The sequence below is a fragment of the Sapajus apella genome, unplaced genomic scaffold (assembly GCF_009761245.1).
Source record: "Sapajus apella isolate SASKATOON/1434 unplaced genomic scaffold, GSC_monkey_1.0 scaffold76, whole genome shotgun sequence".
NCBI classification, from domain to species: domain Eukaryota; kingdom Metazoa; phylum Chordata; class Mammalia; order Primates; family Cebidae; genus Sapajus; species Sapajus apella.
This window is the reverse complement of record NW_022437016.1, coordinates 7,022,053-7,042,967: the sequence shown is the minus strand read 5'-3', so window position 1 is coordinate 7,042,967 and position 20,915 is coordinate 7,022,053. Positions and strand designations below refer to the sequence as shown.

The 20,915-nt window shown below is 53.2% G+C and overlaps 1 protein-coding gene across 10 annotated transcripts in view; it reads right to left on the bottom strand.

Moving 5' to 3' along the window:
* The window catches only part of DAB2IP (DAB2 interacting protein), a 213,608-nt gene that overhangs the window by 66,785 nt on the left and 125,908 nt on the right, over positions 1-20,915 (bottom strand). For 9 of the 10 annotated variants that reach the window (XM_032251506.1, XM_032251501.1, XM_032251512.1 and 6 more), the window contains one exon: positions 18,099-18,244. The exons of the other annotated variant lie outside the window; for it this stretch is intronic. In XM_032251506.1, coding sequence (XP_032107397.1) covers positions 18,099-18,244 — 146 coding nt within the window. The remainder of the gene's footprint in view (positions 1-18,098; positions 18,245-20,915) is intronic. 10 annotated transcript variants of the gene reach the window in all.

Below are 20,915 nucleotides of genomic sequence, written 5' to 3'. Positions count from 1 at the left end.
AGAATGGTCCCAGGAAGGCAGGACCCTGACTGGACTCTCACTTGGGCCTCCTCTCAGTGTCTGGCATGTGGCTGCCACCCAGCAGGGTCAGGCCCAGCAGCCAGAACTATGGGTAGGGAGGAGCAAACATGCAGAGAGGCAAGGAGGGGCAGGTCAGGATGACCAGGGCACTACTGAGTGCTGTGCTGTCCATATGCACATATACTAAGGTCAGTTACACACGGTGTGATAAACACATGTGTGTGACATAAGTGAATCTACCCAGGGGTGGATTCTCAGCATCCACATGCCAGGGGTAGCTACAGCAAGCCCACTAAATAGTTTTCTGTAAAACTGCACCAAAAAGGATGCAGTGTTTCCTCTCATGTGTAGCAATGTGCTTCTGCTAGCACAATGAGTGGCTTTTAGCTAGCTGGATAAAAAGGCCTTGTGGGCACTGCCATCCTGTCTGTACCTGCCCTAAGATTCAGGCTACACAGCCAGCCAATTCTTAGGAAGCCGCTCAGAGTCCAGAATTCTGCTTGACCCGAAGTCCCACCACTTAGAAGATCCTGGCCCCTGAGCCAATGAGGAAGTTGGTAATTCCTACCATGAGAACTGTATAACATCACCTAGGGGTGAATCTATGGTGCAAGGTGCTTCTCTGAGGAGTCCTCTGAGGGCAAGATGCCCCAGGGGCTGCCCCAGTCTCACAAGAGACCCCACCCATCTTCATGAGTGCTTGCTAGATACACACATGCACAAGGCTCCTCTCCGTATGAGACCTGCCTTCCCTTAGTCTTCCTGGTAGTTGCTAGGAGCAAAGGAGACAGAGTTCCCACTCACCACTCATCATTAGAGGCTACAGAAATTCACCAAATAACCTGACAACAGCAAAGCAGCCACTCTGACCTGGAGGGGAGGGATTGCAGGGATGACCATGGGAAATGTGTGGCACTGAATCACCATGCCTGCCTTGGCCCAATGGCTCCCACCTTGGTCTTTGGCCAACCTGGGACACTTGTTTCCCCATCACGTTCCTGGGACTCAGAAATGTGGCTCCTGGTCTCCACCTCCAAGGAGGCAGGAGCAAGAGCAGAAAGCAGAGCTCTAGGTACCACCCCCCAGGATGCCCACTGGTGTCTCCTGGCAGCACACTGGGGTGCTGGGACTGGGCTGGATCCCCTCAGGTCCAGTCCCTTAGGGCACTGCTGTTTATGTGAAGAACTAAGCAGAATTCCGTTGGAAGTGGAATCTGAGCAGGACAAAGAGCTAGGCTCTGCAACCAGCCCACATAAACAGTCTCCAGCCACGAAGGGCTGCAGTTCATATTTCATAAGGGACAGGGAACAGCCAAGCAGACCTGAGTTTGGGATGAAACTCAGCTTCCGGCCACCAGCAGTAGCAAAGCATCCCAGGCCAAGTTCCTGCCTCACCTGGGTTTCAGCTGCACACCAGGTTCTGCCCTACAAGTGGCCCTAGGGGCACAGTGTGGCCTGGCTTCCTGAGCTGGCAGCAGGCAGTGGTATAGCTGGCTCAGGAAGATCAAAGTACACCCCACTACCACCATCCCTTAGACGTCTGGGACCCTCTCAGAGAAGGGAATCCAGAGCTGCTAACTGGGGATCTCAATACTTGAGTGGGTCTCAGAATCACCTGGGGCTTATCAGGAATATAGATTCCAGAGCCCCCCTTAGACCTGTGACTCTGATTCTCCCAGGGTGGTCTCCGGAATCTTTTTACCAGGTTCTCATGGCACTATGATGCTCAGCTATCCAGGCACCAAGACAAAGTGGGATGCAACTGGTGCTCCTTTATAATGCCCACAGGAAATGCCTGGACTCTCCTATCTGCTGCTGCCACTCCTGAAACCTTGGGGAGTTTACAAGGACTTACAAGCACCTTCTGGTGACCATGCCTCCACCCACCTCTGCAGACAACTGATAGGCCCTACCTGATAACAGGCCAGCTGGGATTAGAGGCAGGATAAACTGACCCATTTCATGGGGAGAGAAGCGTGTTATTTACAGAGCCTTTTCAAAGGGGGGTCATCAGTTGACTTGGCATTTTGATCATCAGAAAATTACCCAAGTCATGTTGTCATTAAAAGGAAGCAAAGACCCAAGAAAGCAAAGAGGGCTGGCTGTGGCTGTTGAGGGCTCCCCCTTTCTAGAGTCCTATAACCCTCTCACTCCGAAGACACTCAGGCAGCCACCATGCTGCACCCTGCCCTCAGGAGCAAGGTCCTTGACCCCAGCTAAAGAGGTACCTCAGGGCAGCAAGTGCCAAGGCCAGCTCCCTGAAGCAGGTGGGCATGCCCCTTAGCGTGGGTTATACAGGCCCATGTTCAAACCAGGGCTCTGCCATTTAAGGGCTCTATGGCCTCCGGTAAGTCTCTTGACCATCTTCAGTCCTGGTTTCCTCGCTCGTGAAATGAGAAATATCCATTTCCTAGGATGGCCAGAGGGTTGAGGCCATACAGATCCCCTTGCAGCCCCTCCTGTAAGACCCACTGGGTCTGCACGAGTTCTCGCACTGCCCAGAAGGTTCTTCTCTGAGAGCCCAGCTTACTACATTTATCATCAGGGAGGCCATCGCCACCACCCCCACCAGATGAAACCCTCCAGATCGGGGCTCTCACTGCCTTCAGGACACACGCCTTATTGCAATTACACAGTTACCTGTTGGACAACTGCACTCCAGCCTGTGTGCACTAGGGGAGGAGCTAGGGCTGGTTTTGCTCACCATTGCATCTCCCAGCTTAGCACCACAACACCTGGCATGTAATGGGCTCTAACTGAACAGTATCCTCTCCCTTGAGACCAGGCTATCAGAGCGCCTGTCCCATTGCTGGCTCCTGACTTGATCACTCAGCAACTCCTGAGCCCAGCCTCTGTAAGATTTGAATCTGTGCCCTGCCCTAAAAGGGAGGCTCATAGCGCCAATAGCTGCCTGCTTGTTTCCCTGCTGCTTGGGACTCGGCCTTGCATAGCTCTCCAGATTTCTCATAGTAACACCTTCTCAGAGTTTCGGAAGCAAACCAAAGTCATTTGCCAACTATTTTCTCCCATTAATCTCACAATGCATTTGCTAGTTTCCCTCCATAATGACTCATTTAGCAGCAACAGAGCAATTAGGCAGACCACAGAATATTGATTTTCTAAGTGGGAGAAATGTCAGCACAAACATCACTTCATGTCTGTCTTGGGCCGTCTCTTGCTATATGATGGGGTGGACCCTGGGAAGGCTGGGTTGGATGTACTGCCAGGTTGTGGGATCTCAAACAGAAAAGCAAAAGCATGGTGTGTGAGAATGTGAGTAAGTGTGTGTGATGGCAGGATGATATGATCAAATTATCACGTCACATGATCCCACGTAGACCTCAGAACCCTGGGAATCATACTGCCCATTTAAAAATGAGGAGATAGAGGTTCAGAGATTAGGTGACTTGCTCCAGACCATAGAGGAAGTCGGGGCATTGGATATGGACCTGGGTCCATGGGTCAGCAGAGCAGCATTCTGTTCATCAGACAGCCCCCGTGTGGCTTGCTTTGGGACCAGAATGGAAGTGCCAGGTGTGGCAATGCAGTACCTTTCATGGTGTATGGTATAACCCAAGGAGATTTCTGAGATATAAGACAGTTGGCCCAAGTCCTGAAGTCACATCTCAGCCCCAGTGCAGCCTCTAAGCCCAGCTGCTGTGAACAAGTTCACTCCAGGCTCCCCTGGCCATCCACCAGGCTTGTCCAGTGACTCTCAGAAAGGCCTGGAGAAACACAAGCCAGCTGCACCCCCTGCCCCACTCTTTCACCCCTGTACCACCACTACTGGCCCAAGATGAGTGCCTACCCAGCTCCTGGGGCACTTCAAACATCTCCACCCTATAACAAGAGGGCAGGAGAAGGAAAAGGGCGAGAGTCGGGAAAGGTGTGATAAGCAGGCATCTGGTGATTTTAGGCCCATACCTATGAATGGCTCCAAAGCCAGGTCCCACTGCTTGGAAACCTTGAAGCAAGGCTTTTGCTCCTCCAACCTCCACCCCCCAGGCACTCCAAGCAAACTGGGAAGGGCACTGTCAGAGCAACAGGTCATAAAGCCCCACCCCAGCCAACATACTGACATTTATCCAGGGAGCAAATGGTTTCTTGGTGGCCAAGAGGAAAGAGCTGAAGGACCAGCTGGCAGACATGGGTTTAAATGTCAGCTCTATGTGCCCCTGGGTGAGATAATTACCCTCTCTGGGCCTGTTATCTTACCTGTAAAATGGAATAATCCCTGCCCTGCCACCTTCCTAGATGGTATGAGGGCCCTGTGAGGAATGATAGGGTGCTACATCAATGCTGGCTGGAGAAGCTCCACAAAGGGGGAAGTTTCCAAGAGTTGGCACCGTCCTCCAAGGACAGGGGCGACTCCAGGGGGAAAGAACTCCCCATTGCTAGAGATGCACCAGCACTCTGGAGTGCCAGTGTGGATGGGAAGCAGAGTATCCTGTCCTCCCTCCCAAGGGCCCAGACACACACTCACACAGTATAAGGAGCCATGCGTTGAAGGAACTGACAGGCTTGGCTCACTGGATGCTGCCCTGACCTGTCTGGACTGTGGAATTCCCTCATCCCAAGCACCCATTAACATCGTAAGCATGTGTTCAGCAGAACCCCTTTGAGAAATACTCAGAAGTTTTGGAGCAAGGCCTTTCAAGAGTACTCGTGGCTGGGAGAGACTCTAGGACTTTCCCCAATGTCAACTACATGTTGGGGGCAGGCCCACCCTTTACTCTCCTTTCTAGGGTGACAGGGAGACAAGGCCATGTGTCAGATGGAAAATTCACTTCAATGAAACACCATAAAAAGGGACTTAGAAATCCCAAGTAGGAATCACTCCCAGGCTACCCCTGACTTTAACAAGCCCAGAAACTAGGAGGGATTGAAGAAGGGCCCCAAGCAGAAATACCTCCCCCTCCCCTATTCATCTGAAAACTTGCCCTCACTGCTTTTACTCTCTGCATAAGCACTGCTCCCTTTGGGTTGCCATAAAAGAGGGCTAAGATCCCACAACAGCTGATCACATTTCAGAGAAAAAGAGTTAGTCGGACCACGGAAAGCAGGAAGAGTAAGAATCCTAAACCATCTGTGTGCTAGAAAACCCACGTGTGGATCCTGGAAGAAAGCACACTGCCCCCCACCTGCCCTTTATCACGCTACAGGAGCCATGCGGACACACCAGAGCCAGCCCCCAACCCAGTGCCCTCTCCTCTCTCTGGGGGCTACATGCTGGGAAAGGCAGAGGAGTCCAGGAACCTTCCGCTCCCTTGGAATTGCTCTGGCAAACCCATCCATGGCAAACCCATCCATAATGGTGCAGACTTTGCTCCCAGCAAGGACAGAGCTTTATTAATTATTCAGGGAACGGTACAATTATGCAAATCTGTGGGCAGCCTCTGCCCTACCACTGCCTTCTGCAGAGGGAGTCTAGAGGGGGGATGGGGAGGCCCAGAGCCCAAGCTGCCAGGTACATGGGAGCCGCCCAGCCTGCCCCATACCCTAGGCCTAGGCTCGTCCCAGACAGACCACTCCCCACAGAGGGCTCTCTGACCAGAGCCAGGGCCCATCCCACACACAGGAAAGCTGGTAGCTGCTTTGAAGAATCACGTTGAGGATGTGGGATGCCTTTTTCCAAATACATGTGCCCTGCTACCTGTTGCTGAGCCAGCAATGCCATCATTCAAGGCTAATTCCTGCAAGTCCTAATGGCAGGGAACACTTCCAGAGCTTCCTCCAAAACATGCTTCTGAGGAGACATAACATCTCAAATGAATGTTTACCAACTAATGTTCTGCAAAATATGACTGCTTCACAGATGTTAATAGCTGCTCCTGGGGTGGGGCAGGGGATAGGAAACCCTGGATTAAACAAAGCAAAACTGATTTCTTTATTGCAGGACTTCTCAGGGCCTTTAATCTCCTGGGTCACAAATGATTTCCCAAGAATGAGGAAGCAAAATTTGAGGATGCAAAATGTATTTGAGCATACAATCTCCCCACTGGAGTAAAACATCAAGTCTCACCTCCAAGAACCTCTGGAACTGAGTTTGAGAAATTCTGGACAGACTGCTTCCCAGTCCTTTTTGGACTACGGAATTCTCTCATCCCAAACACCCATTAACATCTCTAAGAATGTGGTGTTCCATGGAACCCAGTTTGGGAAGACACTCCTATGGGTGCTCTGAACAATAAGCAGCAGAGGTACAGAAGACAGCACGGCCTTTCAAGTGCACCCCTGGCTTGTACAGACTCTAAGACTTGCTAAGTTCTCTGCCAGCTCCATTATTCCTCAACTCTGAAATTCTCTGGAGGAGGTTTTCACTATCCTCATAAACCACCATAACATTCGTGGACTTTATGATCCTAGGGCAACTGAACAAGACTGCCTCAGGCAGGCTGGATGGGCTCCTGGCAGAACATCTGGCCCTAGCACTACCACTTCCCTACATCACATCAGTCTACAGAAGGCGGTGGCACCAGGGAGCATGGCCTGCAGCACAACAGGCGACCCCCTTGGTGAGTCTGCTGTAGTACTGCCCAGGGTGGCTGGAGGTTTCAGCCACCAGCTTCACCTATCTTCCCATAGACCCTGAGCAGAGGCTGGTGGGGGAGTCCTTGCCCACCATCATCATCACCCTGCTTGCCTTCACCCTACTACGTAGTGATGGAAGTCAGCTCTATGTTCTGACCTTGGAGGAAGGGAAGTGCTACAAAAGGCCATTTAGCCTAGCCACGACCCCTTCTTCCACCTGCCCCACCTCACCCGGCATTGTAAATCAACAGATCCAAATGCAGCCACAGCTCATCACCTCTGCCCAGATGAAAAGAGGTGTGGGAGCCCAGAACCCTGGGGGAGCCACAGAAAAAGACACTTGAATAAGTGATAAGCTGCAAACAGGAGGGGCCGTCACTGAGCGGGGCCTGACCTCGCACCCTGATGACCCAATCTTAAGGCCTGCCTCCACTGCCACCCCTGCTGCCTCAGGACTTGGGCACCCACAGCAGCCCCCTGCAGAGCCTTGGTGCCCCTGGGACACACTTCCAAACCTCCTGGCAGCTGCCACATCTCTCATCTGGGAGACAGAAAAACATTCTACAAGGACCTGGATGCAAATCCTGTCTATGCCACTCACCTGCTGTCCAACTCAGGGCAAGTGACTTTTACCTCTCAGAACCCCAATTTCCTCACCTGTAAGATAGGGAGAGGGCAGTACTGTGCAGTGGTTAAAAACACTGACATGGGAGCCAGACTGCTTGGGTTTAATCCTAGCTCTGCCATTTCCAGCCATGCAACTCAGGCTTCCTCAGCTGTGCACCAGGGACAGTGACCGTATATGTCTCACAGGCTGCTGTGAGGGTGAAGTGAATTCCACTCTGTGAAGTGCAGAGAGCAGGGCCTGGCACACAGGATGTGTGTCAGCTAATATACCAGAGAGGGCCCTGGCTGTGGATCTAAAGAGATCTAGATTCTAAATCCACCCTGAAGCTCATCCTGGCTATGTGATTTTACACTCTGAGGCCAGTTTCCTCACCTGTAAAATGGGGGTAGCATAAAATGAGGGCAGTCAAAAGAATCAGAGATATACAATGCATAATGCTTGGCACACAGATGCTTGTTAAGTGACCAGATGGTTTATTAGTGTGATCATTGACAGAACATGTCATGTGAAACAGGGCACATGAGCACAGGCTGTATAGAACGGTACTTGATGGGGGCCTTATATAATAAAGCCAACTGCCTGGGTTTGAAACCCAGCTCTGCCACTTATGAGCTGTAGACTTGAACAAGCTGCTCCATCTCTCTGTGACTCAATTTTCTTCTCTGTAAAATGGGGATAGTAATAGCACCTATCCTTCAAAGCTCAGTAAGAATGAGCTGAGCAAATGCACAAGAAAGCACCAGGAGCAGAGCCTGGCCCATCCTGAGTGGCCACTCAAGTCCAGTGGGTGGGGCTATCACAGCATCAGAAGCAGCTTGCCATGAAGAGAGCAGGATGAAAGGCATCTCTGTCCCACCCTGCTACGATGGCTCCATTCTCCGGCAGCTCCAGGGGCTTCATGACCTGAATGCAGTAAACCAAAGCCCAGGAAAGACTGGGCCTGCCCTGTGCCAGGAATCCTGGGCCCTGGGACATTAGTTTCTGTTTTCATTTTTGCTTTACTGAAATAGAGAATCTGAGGCTCAGAAGGAAAGCAGTTGGTGGAGCTGGGCCTTGGACCAGCTCTGGGAGACTGACTCAGGTACACCTGCTATTAACCTCCACGGCGACTGGCGGTATGGAGGACGGAGTTTTGGTGTAAGACAGCCCTAAGTTCAGAGTCCAGCTGCCTGCCTTACAGGCCCAGATCCCCATCACATCCCACAACCCTAGCAGTTCCCGGCCTCCTTAGTTGGGAGTGCAGCCCACCCCACCTGGCCTAGTCTTTCCAAAGACAGTCACTCTCTTCCCTGAGCCAAGACCCGCCAAAGGGTCTGGAAGACTCCACTCCCAGATGGGAGCCAAGGGTACATGGTCCAGCCCTAAAATGCCGATGAGTTCTGTCCTATGGAATTTTACTTGGCAGACCTTGAATTGCATTACTGCCACTCGCTCGATCCTAAGTAAATGAGTACACTTCCCTGAACCTCAGTTTCCCCACCTGCAACCAGAGAGTCAGCAAGAAGAGCAGGCCTTGGTGGCGCAGGTGGGCTGAGCACTGGACCTGGAGTTAGGAGATGAGTGTTCCAGCCCCCCTTGCCTCTGCCCCTTCGCCTCTCTGAGCCTCACCCCCTTCACCTCTCTGAGCCTCACCCACCTCAGCTGCAAACTATAGATCGGTCGCAGATGCCCGGACTGTTCCAAGCACCCTCACCGGTGTGGGGGAGCTTTTCACAGTGGGATCCCAGTGCAGGCATAGAAGGGGGCTACTGAAACTCCTCTGAGGAGGTTTATTTCAAAGGGCATCATAGCCTTAAAGAGAAAGGGCATGACATGCTACTGGTGGGCTCCTGACATCAACCAGGGAACGGACTTGCCTGGTTACTGGGTTTCTTCCAACGTGTGATTCTGGGACACTCACACATTGGCTTTCAGTTTCCACATCTGTGAAATGGGAAACAAAAAGCCCTCTTGCTATGAGGAATCAGTAAGAGTACAGCACAGGAAGTGCTTAGGCAAGTCACCAGCACACAGCTGGGGCACAATTCCTGCGCCTTTACAAAAGGAGCAAACTTTGGGGAAGCAAGACTACCTCACCCAGAGAATCTGATTCAGAAGGCCTGGGGCAGAGTCCAAGAGTCTGCATTTTATCAGATGTCCTGGGCAATTCGTCCTCAGACAGGTCCTCCTCTGCCCTTGGTTTCTAACACAAGAGTAGGGATTTAGTCATAGCCACTTAGTTTCCTGATGAAATGTGAGGAAGTTGGAAAGAGGGAAAGAAAGCAGAGAGGGGAGTAAGGAGCAGAGGAGGTGGGGCTGGGAACAATCTATTAATCAATCTCCTCCCCAGCCAGAAACAGTAATTGTTGAGGCTCACACATCCTTCACCTGCTAACCATCTGCAGCTGTAATACAACGCTCTGATTATGAATGTCAAAAAGGCAGAGCATGAAATTAACTTCCCCTTAGTCAGTGGGCACAGGGAGACACTACACTAATTCACTGCCCTCAGTACGAAAACTCCCCATGACAATGTCGCATCAAATTAGGGCCCATGCTACCCTGGTGCCATCTCTCTCTCTCCCCAGTGCACTCTTTTACAATCAGACCCAGCCTGGAAACAAGGGCCCTGCTTGCTCCAGAAAGCTCAGGGCCACAGGCTGGAGGTGACGGGTTACCTGGCACAGGAGGAAGAAGGGTTCTTCTGCTCCCCCGCGTGGGCTGTCCACTGAAAAGGGGAGATGGGAGATCATTGTGCCAAGCAGTAGTCATTCAGCAGAGCATCTGATGCAGGGATATACCACCAGCCCCACCTGAGAGATGGGAGAACTGAGGGAAGCGGCAGAAGGGTGGAGGTGGCAAAAACCTACTCAGGCCGCCTTTGGGGGAACCTCAAAAAAGTACAGCCTGAGGCTGCCCACTGATCCATCCCTCTTAAAAAATTTAAACATATTCAGTTATTCACTGGCTAACTCTAAATGTCTCTGCACAGGGCACAAAGTGCTCTGTTGGTGCCTCCAACCAGCTCACTGCCAAGGCACTGTCATCAGCTGAGGTCTATGAGGGGATGACCCTGGGGGTCTGCAGAACGCAGGCCTCCTAAGCTGGCACAGGGAGGGGCAGGAAGGGAGGTCTTATTCCTGGCCTGCCCTCAAGATCGGGCCTGACCTCCAGCCTTGGGGTCACTTCTTACCCCTTCCCCAGGGAATTCTCAGGTAGGGTGCTAGGAACCTTTGTGGCTAGGGATGGACCCTGTTTCCCTCTCCCTCCCATAGGTTTCAGCCCATCGCCCATGTGGCCCAGAGGGGCTGTCTGGTACACGCTGGTGGCTTCCACAAGGACGTGCACGTGTGCATGCCCAGGTGGCAGGCGGCATGGCCTGTATACACAAGGGAGGACAGCCACATGCCCATGGAGGATAGAGGTGCCCTCTATCTCAGGAGGGGATGGTAACACAGCACACCCCAGCTGGGAGGGGAAACTTCCCTATCATTTCCATCACTATAATCTCCTGCAAGTTTCCAGCCAGTCCTTTGAGGTAGGTGGGCAGGCACAATCACTCATCTTGATGGATGAGTGGAAGGAGGGTCAGAGAAGAACCGTGGCTTACCCACAGTCACAGAGGCAGGGCCTGAGCAAAAGCCCAAGGAAGGGGTGTGCAAGCAAGCTCTCACATCACACATGGGCCACAGGTGACTCCACCATGAGCTCAGAGGGAAGCAGAGAGGAGGGAGTTGGGCCCTTGGTGGAGATTTGGCTGTGGGAAGCTGCCCCAGGCTCCTGGGCTCTGACTGGGGGGTGGCTTGCCTGCAGGTGATAGCCTAGAGGCCCCTGGAGGGGTGGGAAAGCAGAGTGGTCAGTGACTGTCCCTCCCATAGCCCACACCTTGGGCATGTCACCTGGCTGCTGTGAGGTTGGTACAGCCCCAGGTTTGCTATCCATACCTCCTCACCCCACCACTAGGCAGATGCTGCCCAGAACACCTCAAAGACAGATGCACTGATGGCCAAAAGACTAGAACCACCAGAGGTTCTTCATGCAAGGGGCGCATTCACTTACCCACAGCCAATCGCCACAAGCAAGTGGGCTGGCAGCTCAGAGTAGGGGAGAAGCTAAGTGCACCCTGCCACCCTGGAAGGAGTCACCAAGCTGGCTGGGGGAGCTGGATGCTTTTCCTTCTTGCCTTTTTGGTCTCTTACAATCTCCCCCAGTTCTGTTCTGTGGCCTTCTAAAATAGCCATTAATTAGAGCCTGGTAATTAACTTTCTGGTTCAAGTAATATTGTGCAAAGGAATTCCATTAAAGAGTTGATTTGCATATTCTGATATGGGGCCTGGAAATAAGCAGGGCTACTTGGAGAAGAATGGAAACGGTCCCATGGCACCCCTCAGGCCTGGCACCTGGGCCTGGGCTCTGCCTGGTACCCGAAGGTGAGATGGGAAGCAAAGAGTTGCTGTCCGGGAAGTTCTCCCCAAGAAGGTGGGGAGCTTATTCACACACCGGCCAGCTCAGTGTCCGTGCACACTTGGGGCCAGGTGCAGTGGCTCACACCTATAATCCCAGCACTTTGGGAGGCTGAGGTGGGCAGATCATGAGCTCAAGAGATAGAGACCATCCTGGCCAACATAGTAAAACCCCGTTTCTACTAAAATACAAAAATTAGCTGGGTGTGGCAGCATGTGCCTGTAGTCCCAGCTACTTGGGAGGCTGAGGCAGGAGAATCACTTGAACCCAGGAGGCAGAGGTTGCAGTGAGCTGAGATCATGCAACAGAGCAAGACTCCATCTCACAAAAAAAAAAGAAGAAAGAAAAAAAGAAAGAATACATGCACATCGGTATGCACATGAGTGCTCAAAGCTCAAATAGAGAACACACTATACACATGGGCACAACAGGGTATCCATACACAGACATGTACAAACAACTGGTAGATGTATACCTAAGAAGAAAACACATGATAATAACAATGGTAGCCAACACTTACACTGAACACACAGATTGAATCATATGCAATTGCCTATATTTGGCCTCCAAAAATAGCTACTTTTTACCGCATATGATGTGCCAGGCATTGTTCCAAATATTTCACCTGTATTAACTCAATTAAATACACAGACACGTACAAGGACATTAACATATACACACACCTTCATGAGGACAAGTGCACACTTGCAAGACACACAAAAAATGTACACAGACATACAGATACTTGTGCAAAGAAAGGCTTCTCCAGCCTTTGAAACCCCACCCTGGCTTTCTCACTAGCTAATTTCCACTGTTCCTAAAAATATTGCCCAGCTCGGATCTTGGGAAGGTACACGAGGGAGCTGCAGAACTAAAAGGAGGGCAATAAAAATGAGAAAGCAAGAAATAAATTGATTCTTCTATACATCCAGGTCGTATTCTGTGGCTTTCCCCTTCCTCTCTGGAGATGAGACTCAGAATCATGTGCTCCGGTGCTGGTCAGCCCTGCCCCCAAAGGTGCCCATGGGCTCAAGTATAATGCTGCAGTTAGGAGGGGATCTGGTTCTAATGCCTGGCTTCTGCATAGGCCCCACCTCCGTGCCTTGGACTGTGTGCCTCAGTTTTCCTGGCCATAGAAGAGCCCTTTCACTGTCTACCTACCCTGTAGGCTAGGAGAGCTCTCAAAGTGCTGTATAAATACAGGGCCTCTTTATGGTATAGGGATGAGGAATTAAACCTGATTTCCTTATGGAGCAGAGAGGAGGACAGAAGAAGGGAGGCGGAGGAGGAAGGGAGAGCCAGGTGAACCTTCCTTGCAGGTAATTAGTGAATTCCCTGTCATACCTCCTGGAAGGCAGAGGCTCATTTCACATGTAGGATCCACCTACAATGGGACCTCTCCGAGCTGGGGAAGACCAAATAGAGCAACCAAGAATCCTGTAAGAGGCTTGTCAGAACACTCAGGCAAAGGACAGGAATAGACAAGTCTCAAAAGAAGCACCACTGGCCATGAAACTCAGGAAAGCAGTATTCAATCGCCAACAAGCAAATGAATGCAAATAACAACAACAAAATGCCCTTTTCCTGCCTATCCAAATGACAAAGACTGTTCTAACAATGACATCCAATGTTTTGAAGGGTGTGAGGAAACAGGTGAGCACTCTCAAAAATCACTGGGGGTGTGTGAATTATTATAGGTTTTTGGTGGGTGACATTTTTCTTAAAAAAAAAAAACCCTCAAACTATTCATATTTTTTGACCTAGTAATTCTAAGACTTTATGCTTTAGGAAAAATCAGAAACGTAGAGGATTTAAATCCTAGTATCATTTTTAATAAAGAAAAACCAGACATAACCTAAATGCCTAAATGATTAAAAACACAGATGACCCAAACAGAAGATGGAACAATGAACTTTTAAAATTGATTCTTAAGACACGTATGAGAACTTTGCTTTCCCAGGTACAGGCAGGAATCCCCAGGAAAATGTCTTGTGCTTTAAGTAATAACGGCTGTTTCTCACGTTTAAGGCAATAATGATCCTTCTTATAGCTCAATCCACCTTACCAGGCACAGCAACATCTATTATCTCTTGAACCTCAGGATGAGGCCACATGATTGCTTATTATTCCCACACTGTAGATACAAAAATTGAGGCTTACCAAGACATGGTAGCTTAACCTTACCAATATTAACTGAAAATCTATGACATTATTAACCTAACCTCTTTCACACATTATTACTTGATTGAATTTGAGAAACATTTAGGAAATGTACAAGACCCAGTATTAAATGCCAAGGAAACAGCACTGAACTGGACAATTTCTATGAAATGTGTGCTGAAAGTATTAGTGTTAAAGTCTTCAGCAACATGATCATCATCATCCCCATTCTGAAGATGAGCAAACTGAGGTTCTGGAAGTTTACATGACTTGAAACCCCAGGAATGCCTGGCTTCAAATCCAAAGATCACATACATCCCATTACTTCTGGCAACTGTCTAAACTGCACTATCATCTTGACATCACCATGCTTGACAGACTAGTCCCAAAAAAAGGACCAGGCCCTTCCTGTCTATAGTAGGGGAGGGAACAAGGAGAAGAAACACCAGGCGTGGGTGCCCAGCCCTGCCTGGTGAAAAGCAGGAAAACAGACCCTCACTTCCATTTCCCTGTTCCTCATCAAACTTTCTCTCTCCTGCCTCCAGGGACTGTCTCACCACAGGGGCAGAATTGATTCCCACCTACTCAGGGCCAGGTGAGGGTCCCTGGAAGCTGCCATCCCCAACATCCAAGTACTGTATCTCCCTCCCTAGTCCCACATCACTTGGAATTCCACCATTAGTAACTTTCAGGTGTGGGAACACCAGCCAACATAAACATACCCTGGAAGGAGGAATCGATCCCTAACTCTACACATAACAGCCTTGCCTACCTGCACCAGGGCTGCCTGAGTTTATGAGCTAAGCTCTGCACCAGGCCGACTGGGAAGAATACGATGTAGGGTACAGCCGCTTTAAAGTAACTACTGGGATAAGTTTAGACAGGTAGCATGCCAAAGGAGGCATATTCCCAGCAGGTGGGGAGGGCTTGAGTCACCCAGAAACAGCATCAGGAGAGACAAGGAATGAGGAAAGCATAATATTGCTAGCTGACCCTCCTAGCTCCTCAGGAACATTAATAAATAAATGAATGACCTGGAAATTATCCTCTGGGCTGGCAGAGCCACATCCTCTATCACTTTTACCAACATTAAAACAGCTCTGTAAATGAAGCAGCAGCATTTCCAGTCTGCAAAATGAAAATGCTTTTACCAGCACACCTTTCACCTGGAAAGCGCTCCAAGCAGCATATATTTCTGTCACCCAGGAGAAATGATCACCTGTCCTTGGTGCTTACTGCCAAAGCCTCTGAAGAAGAAAGGAGTGTCTGAGGGACCCAGGGACTGTGGAGACCAGCTGGCAACCTCCCCTAAGGCTGTTTCCGAAGAATAAGTCCAAAGGCTCAAGCCTGTCCTACATAGCCCCCAACCCCCAGAGCCCAGCTGTGCCCACCAAGCCCCGTCTGGCCTGACCCTAGCCTCACAACCAGACAGCAACCCTCACTCTCAACCAGCCAGGTTGGGCATCCCCGCACCTGAAACCGACTCCTTTTCCAGGGAGCCAAAAAATCCCAGCACAGAACCAACTGGTTTCCAACCTCCAGATGAGAGAATTCCAGCGCAAAGAAACCACCTCCCAACACAGCAGCTTGCAGCGCACGCAGACAGCATTCAACAAAGCCTCTTCAGCAGCCATATAAACCAGACAGATTCATCTAAAGTCAGAACTCAAGCGGCCGCCTTAGAGTGCCTGTGCTGCTCATCTACATGAGAAGACCGTGGGGACCAGGGCTCCCACTCGACATCCTAGAAGCCCCTACCCTCCTTCCTATTCCTATCCCCACCCACTCTCTAAGGCTAGCGTCTTGGCACTTACCCCCTCCATAGCCAGAGGCATGGCAGCCAGTGGGGGTCCCATGGAGCCAGGACACAACCCTTCCTCGCTTCTAAGCCAAGCCAAAGGCAGCCATCCTGCCCTCCCAGCCTTCAACAGCACAACCACACCACATCAGAGTAGGGAGAGACACCGCTCCTCTCATCCAGGTTTGGCCATGAGCTGGGGTGGGGGTGGGGTCACCATAGTTGTTTTCACTCACTGAACTCCAAACAGGATGATTCCAGGGACAGCCCGGGAGAAATTTCTGCCCATCCATCCCAGCAGCAGCCGACGAATCTATTCCTAAGCAAAGCAGCAAATCAGGAGACCCGAGTCCCGGGAAAGCCTATTTCAGCTCCAAGGCTGGGTAGAGGGATTTCAGACCCACTCTTTCTGCTTGTCCATGGGAAATCTAGGCTCCCTTCCTTTGCCAGCGAACCCACCAAGCCAGATTTTGTTTATAGAAAATTAATAAGACAATTCCACACCGCTGCCAGTGACATTCTGCTCCAGCCACTACCATTTCCTACCGTTTCCAGAAACAGGCTTGTAGTTTCACTCCCAACCCCCACTCTGCGCCCCTTCAGCATGACGCAAGGCTGACCTGAGGCCAAGTGAAGAAGGACCAGCACAAGGTGGTCTTTGCCATGCCCCGACCTCTGGCTAGGGTGGCCAGCCAGCACTTGCCAGCTTCTAGATACAGGCTTCCCGCTGTAAGGAGATAAACATGACATGCATGCCGCCTGCTCCCAGGAGGGCAGACACACTCACAGGCCAGACTGCCTGCTGTCTCTCCTGCTCCCCGGACAACCACCACATGCACACAAAATGGGGTACGTACACAAGCCCCCGCATGCGGGTGCAGAGGGTCCTGACCCCCGCCAAGGAAAGCGCAGAGAAGGGCATGTTCCTGGGGAAGAGAGCCGAAGGCAGGGGCCGGGCGGAGGGAGGATGGCAGCAAACCGGGTGGCCTGCCGCCCAGACAATAACAAAGATGGGAAGCGAGATTTTCAAAGACGCAGTGGCTGCACCCAGCGTTGAGCTCTGGCCTGGCTGCATCTTCCTGCCAGGGCACGCCTGGTCCCCTGGGGCACCACGGCCATCAGAGAAAGGCAGAGGGTCCCGCCTCAGGCTGGGCTTGGCAGCTGGGGCAGGAAACCAGCTGCAGGCAGTGGTGAGGATGCACTGGGGAGCCCAGCTCCGGGCCGATGGAAATTAAAGGTCTGGCCCTTCTACCGGGAGGTGGGAGTGTTCCTCTCCAGGAAGATGCTAGGGGTCAGTTAAACAGTCACTCAGCCTTGGGCAGGAGTTGGGCTATAACTTGTACTCCTCTGCCTGCTAGAACCAAGGGGGAGGGGAGAGACATTTTCATGCTACCTATGCCTCCCCTACAGGGAGTGCCAACACAGACACAGCCCTATGAAGGCAGATGCCAGTGGTCTGAGATGTTCGAGCTGAATGCTGAAAAGGTTCCTCGGTGCCTGCCGGTACTTTCACCTCTACAGGCTGGGCAGGGACATGTTCTAACTGGCACTGGAATCCATCACCATGCCTGTGCCTAAGTGGAAAGGTGCCTGTGGCTGGCACCACTCGGGGAGGACCTGGGCCCTGAGAGGCTGTGTCCGCCCAGTGCCCCCTGGAGGACAGGATGGCTTGCCCTTGCGAGCTGAAGCCTGCTCCTTTGCCAGCGTCTCCCGGCAGGTTGAACCACCTCCTCCTCCCTCTCCCCCTCTGCCCCACCAGCCACCTCCCCAAGGAATATTCACACCTGCTCCCGTTTGGCCCAGGAGAAGGAAACAGGGAGCAGGAGACACCCCTGAGAGTGGAGAGGTGAGGGAAGGTGGGAGGGAAGCAGCTGCCCACACTGGAGAGGAGGCGGCCCTGGCTGCCCAGCCTCAGGCTATGCCCCCAGCTCAGGGCCTGGGCACTGCCCGCTCTGCTCGCCCCAGCCCCCAGCGGAGCACGCGCCCTACTTAGAGCAGATGTGCCCCCTAAGTGGCCCAGCCCCCTGCTCCTCCCCTCCAGATGTTCACCCTTCCCCTCACCACGGGCAGAGCCCGGTCTCGGCCAAACTCGGCCGAAAATGCCTTTTGTATCTGATATCCAGGGGCTCCGGAGGCAGGGGGATGGGTCCGGGGGCGGAGGCGCCACTTCCGTCCCCGGCTTGGGCACCGCACGGCCGGGGAAACAATGCCCACTCACCTCGGACAGGCGAGGCAGGACTTCCCCGAGAGGGCACTTCGCGCCGGGCCTCGCCCGGGGCCGCCGGGGGCACCCTCTGCTCTCCTCTCCGCTCCTCACCTCACCCTGGAGAGAGGCGCAGGGTCCTCCCCTCGGGCCCCCCGGTCCGTCTGAGGTGGCCCCACAAGTTGCCGGCCGGCGGCGTGGGGTCCCCTCCCCCGTGTGGCGCGCCCCGGGTCGGGCTCGCGCTTTGTCCCCGCGCCCTCGGGGGCGCAGCCCCGGGCGGCGGCGCGGGGGACCGGGCGGCGGCGGCGGGCTCACCTCTCATTGTCCGCGGCGGCGGCGGCGGCGGCGGCGGCGGCGCTCCGGAACCCCGGCAGGATGTGGCGGAAGCTGTGGTTGCGGTCCAGCTTGGGCTGGCTCTTGGTGCGCTTGATGGAGCCCTTGAGGCGGCGGCTGAGGAAGCCCTGCGCGCGGGGCGACAAGAGGGGGAAGGGGAGGCGGGGTTAGCGCCGCGGCGGCGGGCCGGGATCCGCGCGGGACCCGCACCCTCGCTGGGCGGCCGCGCGGCCGAGGGCGGGCCGGGCTCGGGCTCGGCCCCAGCAGCTCGCGGCCCGCGCCGCCCGCCCGCCGACCGAGCGCCGACGGCCCGGCCCGCGCAGCGCGGCCCAGCCCACCCCACCCGCCACGTCGCCCCCGCCCCCTAAGCCGCTGTTGCCATGGCGACGCCGAGCCGAGCCGCGCCGACCGCGGCCGAGGCTGCCCGAGACCCCGGGCCGGGGCGAGCGGGGAGTACCGGGACGAGGGGGCGGGGCTGCGGAAGGGCGGAGAGCCCCGGGGACCGCGGGGGCCGGCCGCTCCTCTCACCTCCCCGCTGCCTCCAAGCCTGTCCTCCGCGAGCGAGGTCACACACCCCCACCCACCTGGAGGAATCCACGCCCCCCACCCCGTCGAGGATTGACATAGCGCCTTCCTCCGCCGCGAGGTCGCTGCTCCCAGCCTGCGGTGGTACCGATGAGAGCGGGCGCGTGGTCGGCTAAGGCGCCAGCTGGCCTGCGCCTAGCAGTGCCCTGGCCACTTGGCCTCGGATACCGGGCGACTTTCCTTCCCAGAGCGGCAGTCGCTCGATGTCAGGGTGGAGCCCCTGCCCAGAACCGTTGTACGTACCCCAAGCAAGGACAACCACCTTCGGGATGGGATTCCTAGCGCCCAGCTCAGGGAGGGGTCCGAGGGGCTAAAGGGTTTGCCGAGTATCCCCGTTAAAAGCTTCAAGATTTGGGGAACCTTATTCAGGCCGTTTACCCACCTACCAGGTTGCACCGACTGAGAACAGAGCTTAATTCCCCACCTCCCCATCCCAAGAGCTCCTGGTCTAATGGAAGAGACAGAGGAGACAGGCGTTCAATACGCACAGGTCGAACCAATCTTCCCTGTACAGGTGATGGGATAGATGTGGGGGCCCCAGGGGACACAGCCTGGGTCCTGCCGGGCTTGGAACGTATAGGCAGCTTGAGGGAGAGGAAAACTGGAAGAGGGAGAGTCCTCTGAGAGGGGGCGATTCTGGGGGCTCACCCACGCCAGTCTCAATTCCAGGTGGCAAGTGGGATATTAACTTAATTTGAGGTTACTGTACATAATCCGAATACCACATTCCATCCATCACAAAATAAAGGGTCAGTTTGGCAGCCCTCTCTGTGTCCAAGAGGAGCAGTTGACATTTGCCACAGGCGCTGGGCTGCATCTGTCCATCTTCAACATGACAAGGTCAAACATGGGCTGCACAAGTCATCTCATGTCACCCTCACAGACAGAAAATGACAGAAAAACATTCTCTGCAAATGAAGCTTGCTCAGACAGGTAAAGTGACTCACTCAAGGACACCCAGCTTCCGGGCCTGGCTGATTTGAGAGCTTTCAAGATTTCCCTTTTCCTGTCTTTCTCCCTCCGCCTTTTCCTCTTTCCTCACCCTTTCATGTCCACAGGAGACCTACCCCTGTGGCCACCTGTTGCAATTCTGCATGTCCTTCAAGGCCCACCTGAAATGCTACCTCAACAGAGGGCCATCCCAGGCAGTGGAGCCCAAATGCCTCTCACCTCTGCAGCCTGGAATTATCCATCAGAGTATTCTCATCCGCTGCCACAGATATCTCTTAGGTATTAGAGGCTGCAGGAAGGACCCTTCTCCAGAGGTGTGACCCATAGACAAGGCAATGCTTACTGCAGAGGGACCACAAATGGTGGCAGGCCGGGGGACCACTAGGCTCTCTGGGAGACACAGCGTGGAGGCAGCGACCTGCACCTCTGCGTGAGCTCTGAGCTCTGAGTTCTCCCAACCTCCGCCTCTTGCCAGGTATAGGGGAGGGGGCTGCACCTGGCTAATTTGGATGGGTTCTCCTCTCCCAGAGGTTGTTGTCAAGCAAGTTATCCCATGGGCTTGTACTTTTTCTTGGTTTTTATTTTCTACGCTGATGGAAATTTCACAATTTTTGCAATCTTGAGATACAAAGAACAAAGAAGCATGTTTCACAATTTATGTAGCTCATTCTGGAGCAGTATGGATGGCTTTATCCTATTTCTGAGTTAAAAAAAAGTTTTCTCCCCTCTAGGAGGTTTGATGCACATGTGGCACCTCCTCTTCCCCACTCCACCCTCTGTGACTCTACTTAATGTTCCTCTGACAAGCAGCCTCCTCCTTAAAGCCTACTCGGAATGGTACCTCCCCCACCCAAACTGACAATGACCTTGGGGACTCCTAATACCCCCTGTCACATTCACTCTTCCACCTTATTGAGAGCCATTATGTGCTAGACACAGTGGCCAAGATAGCCATGAACATTATGGGGTAAGCAATGGATGGATATTCAAGAGGTCAGGGAGCTCGGATCACGAGAAAAGTGATTCTCCCAGGGAACAGAGAGGGTTCCCATAGACCCACCCACCCATCCTATCACACATCCACCTAAAGACCTGTGTTCCCCAGAGGACTCAGCTCAGGACCTTGCATATGACAGGATTAACAAATACTCATCAGCTTGGGAAGCCACCGCCAGAAGGGGACTCAGATGCGAAGGCTGAATTAGAAGGTGACTGGGGACCAGAGTAGGGAAAGGACTTCCTCAAGGTCACAAAGCAAGGTTA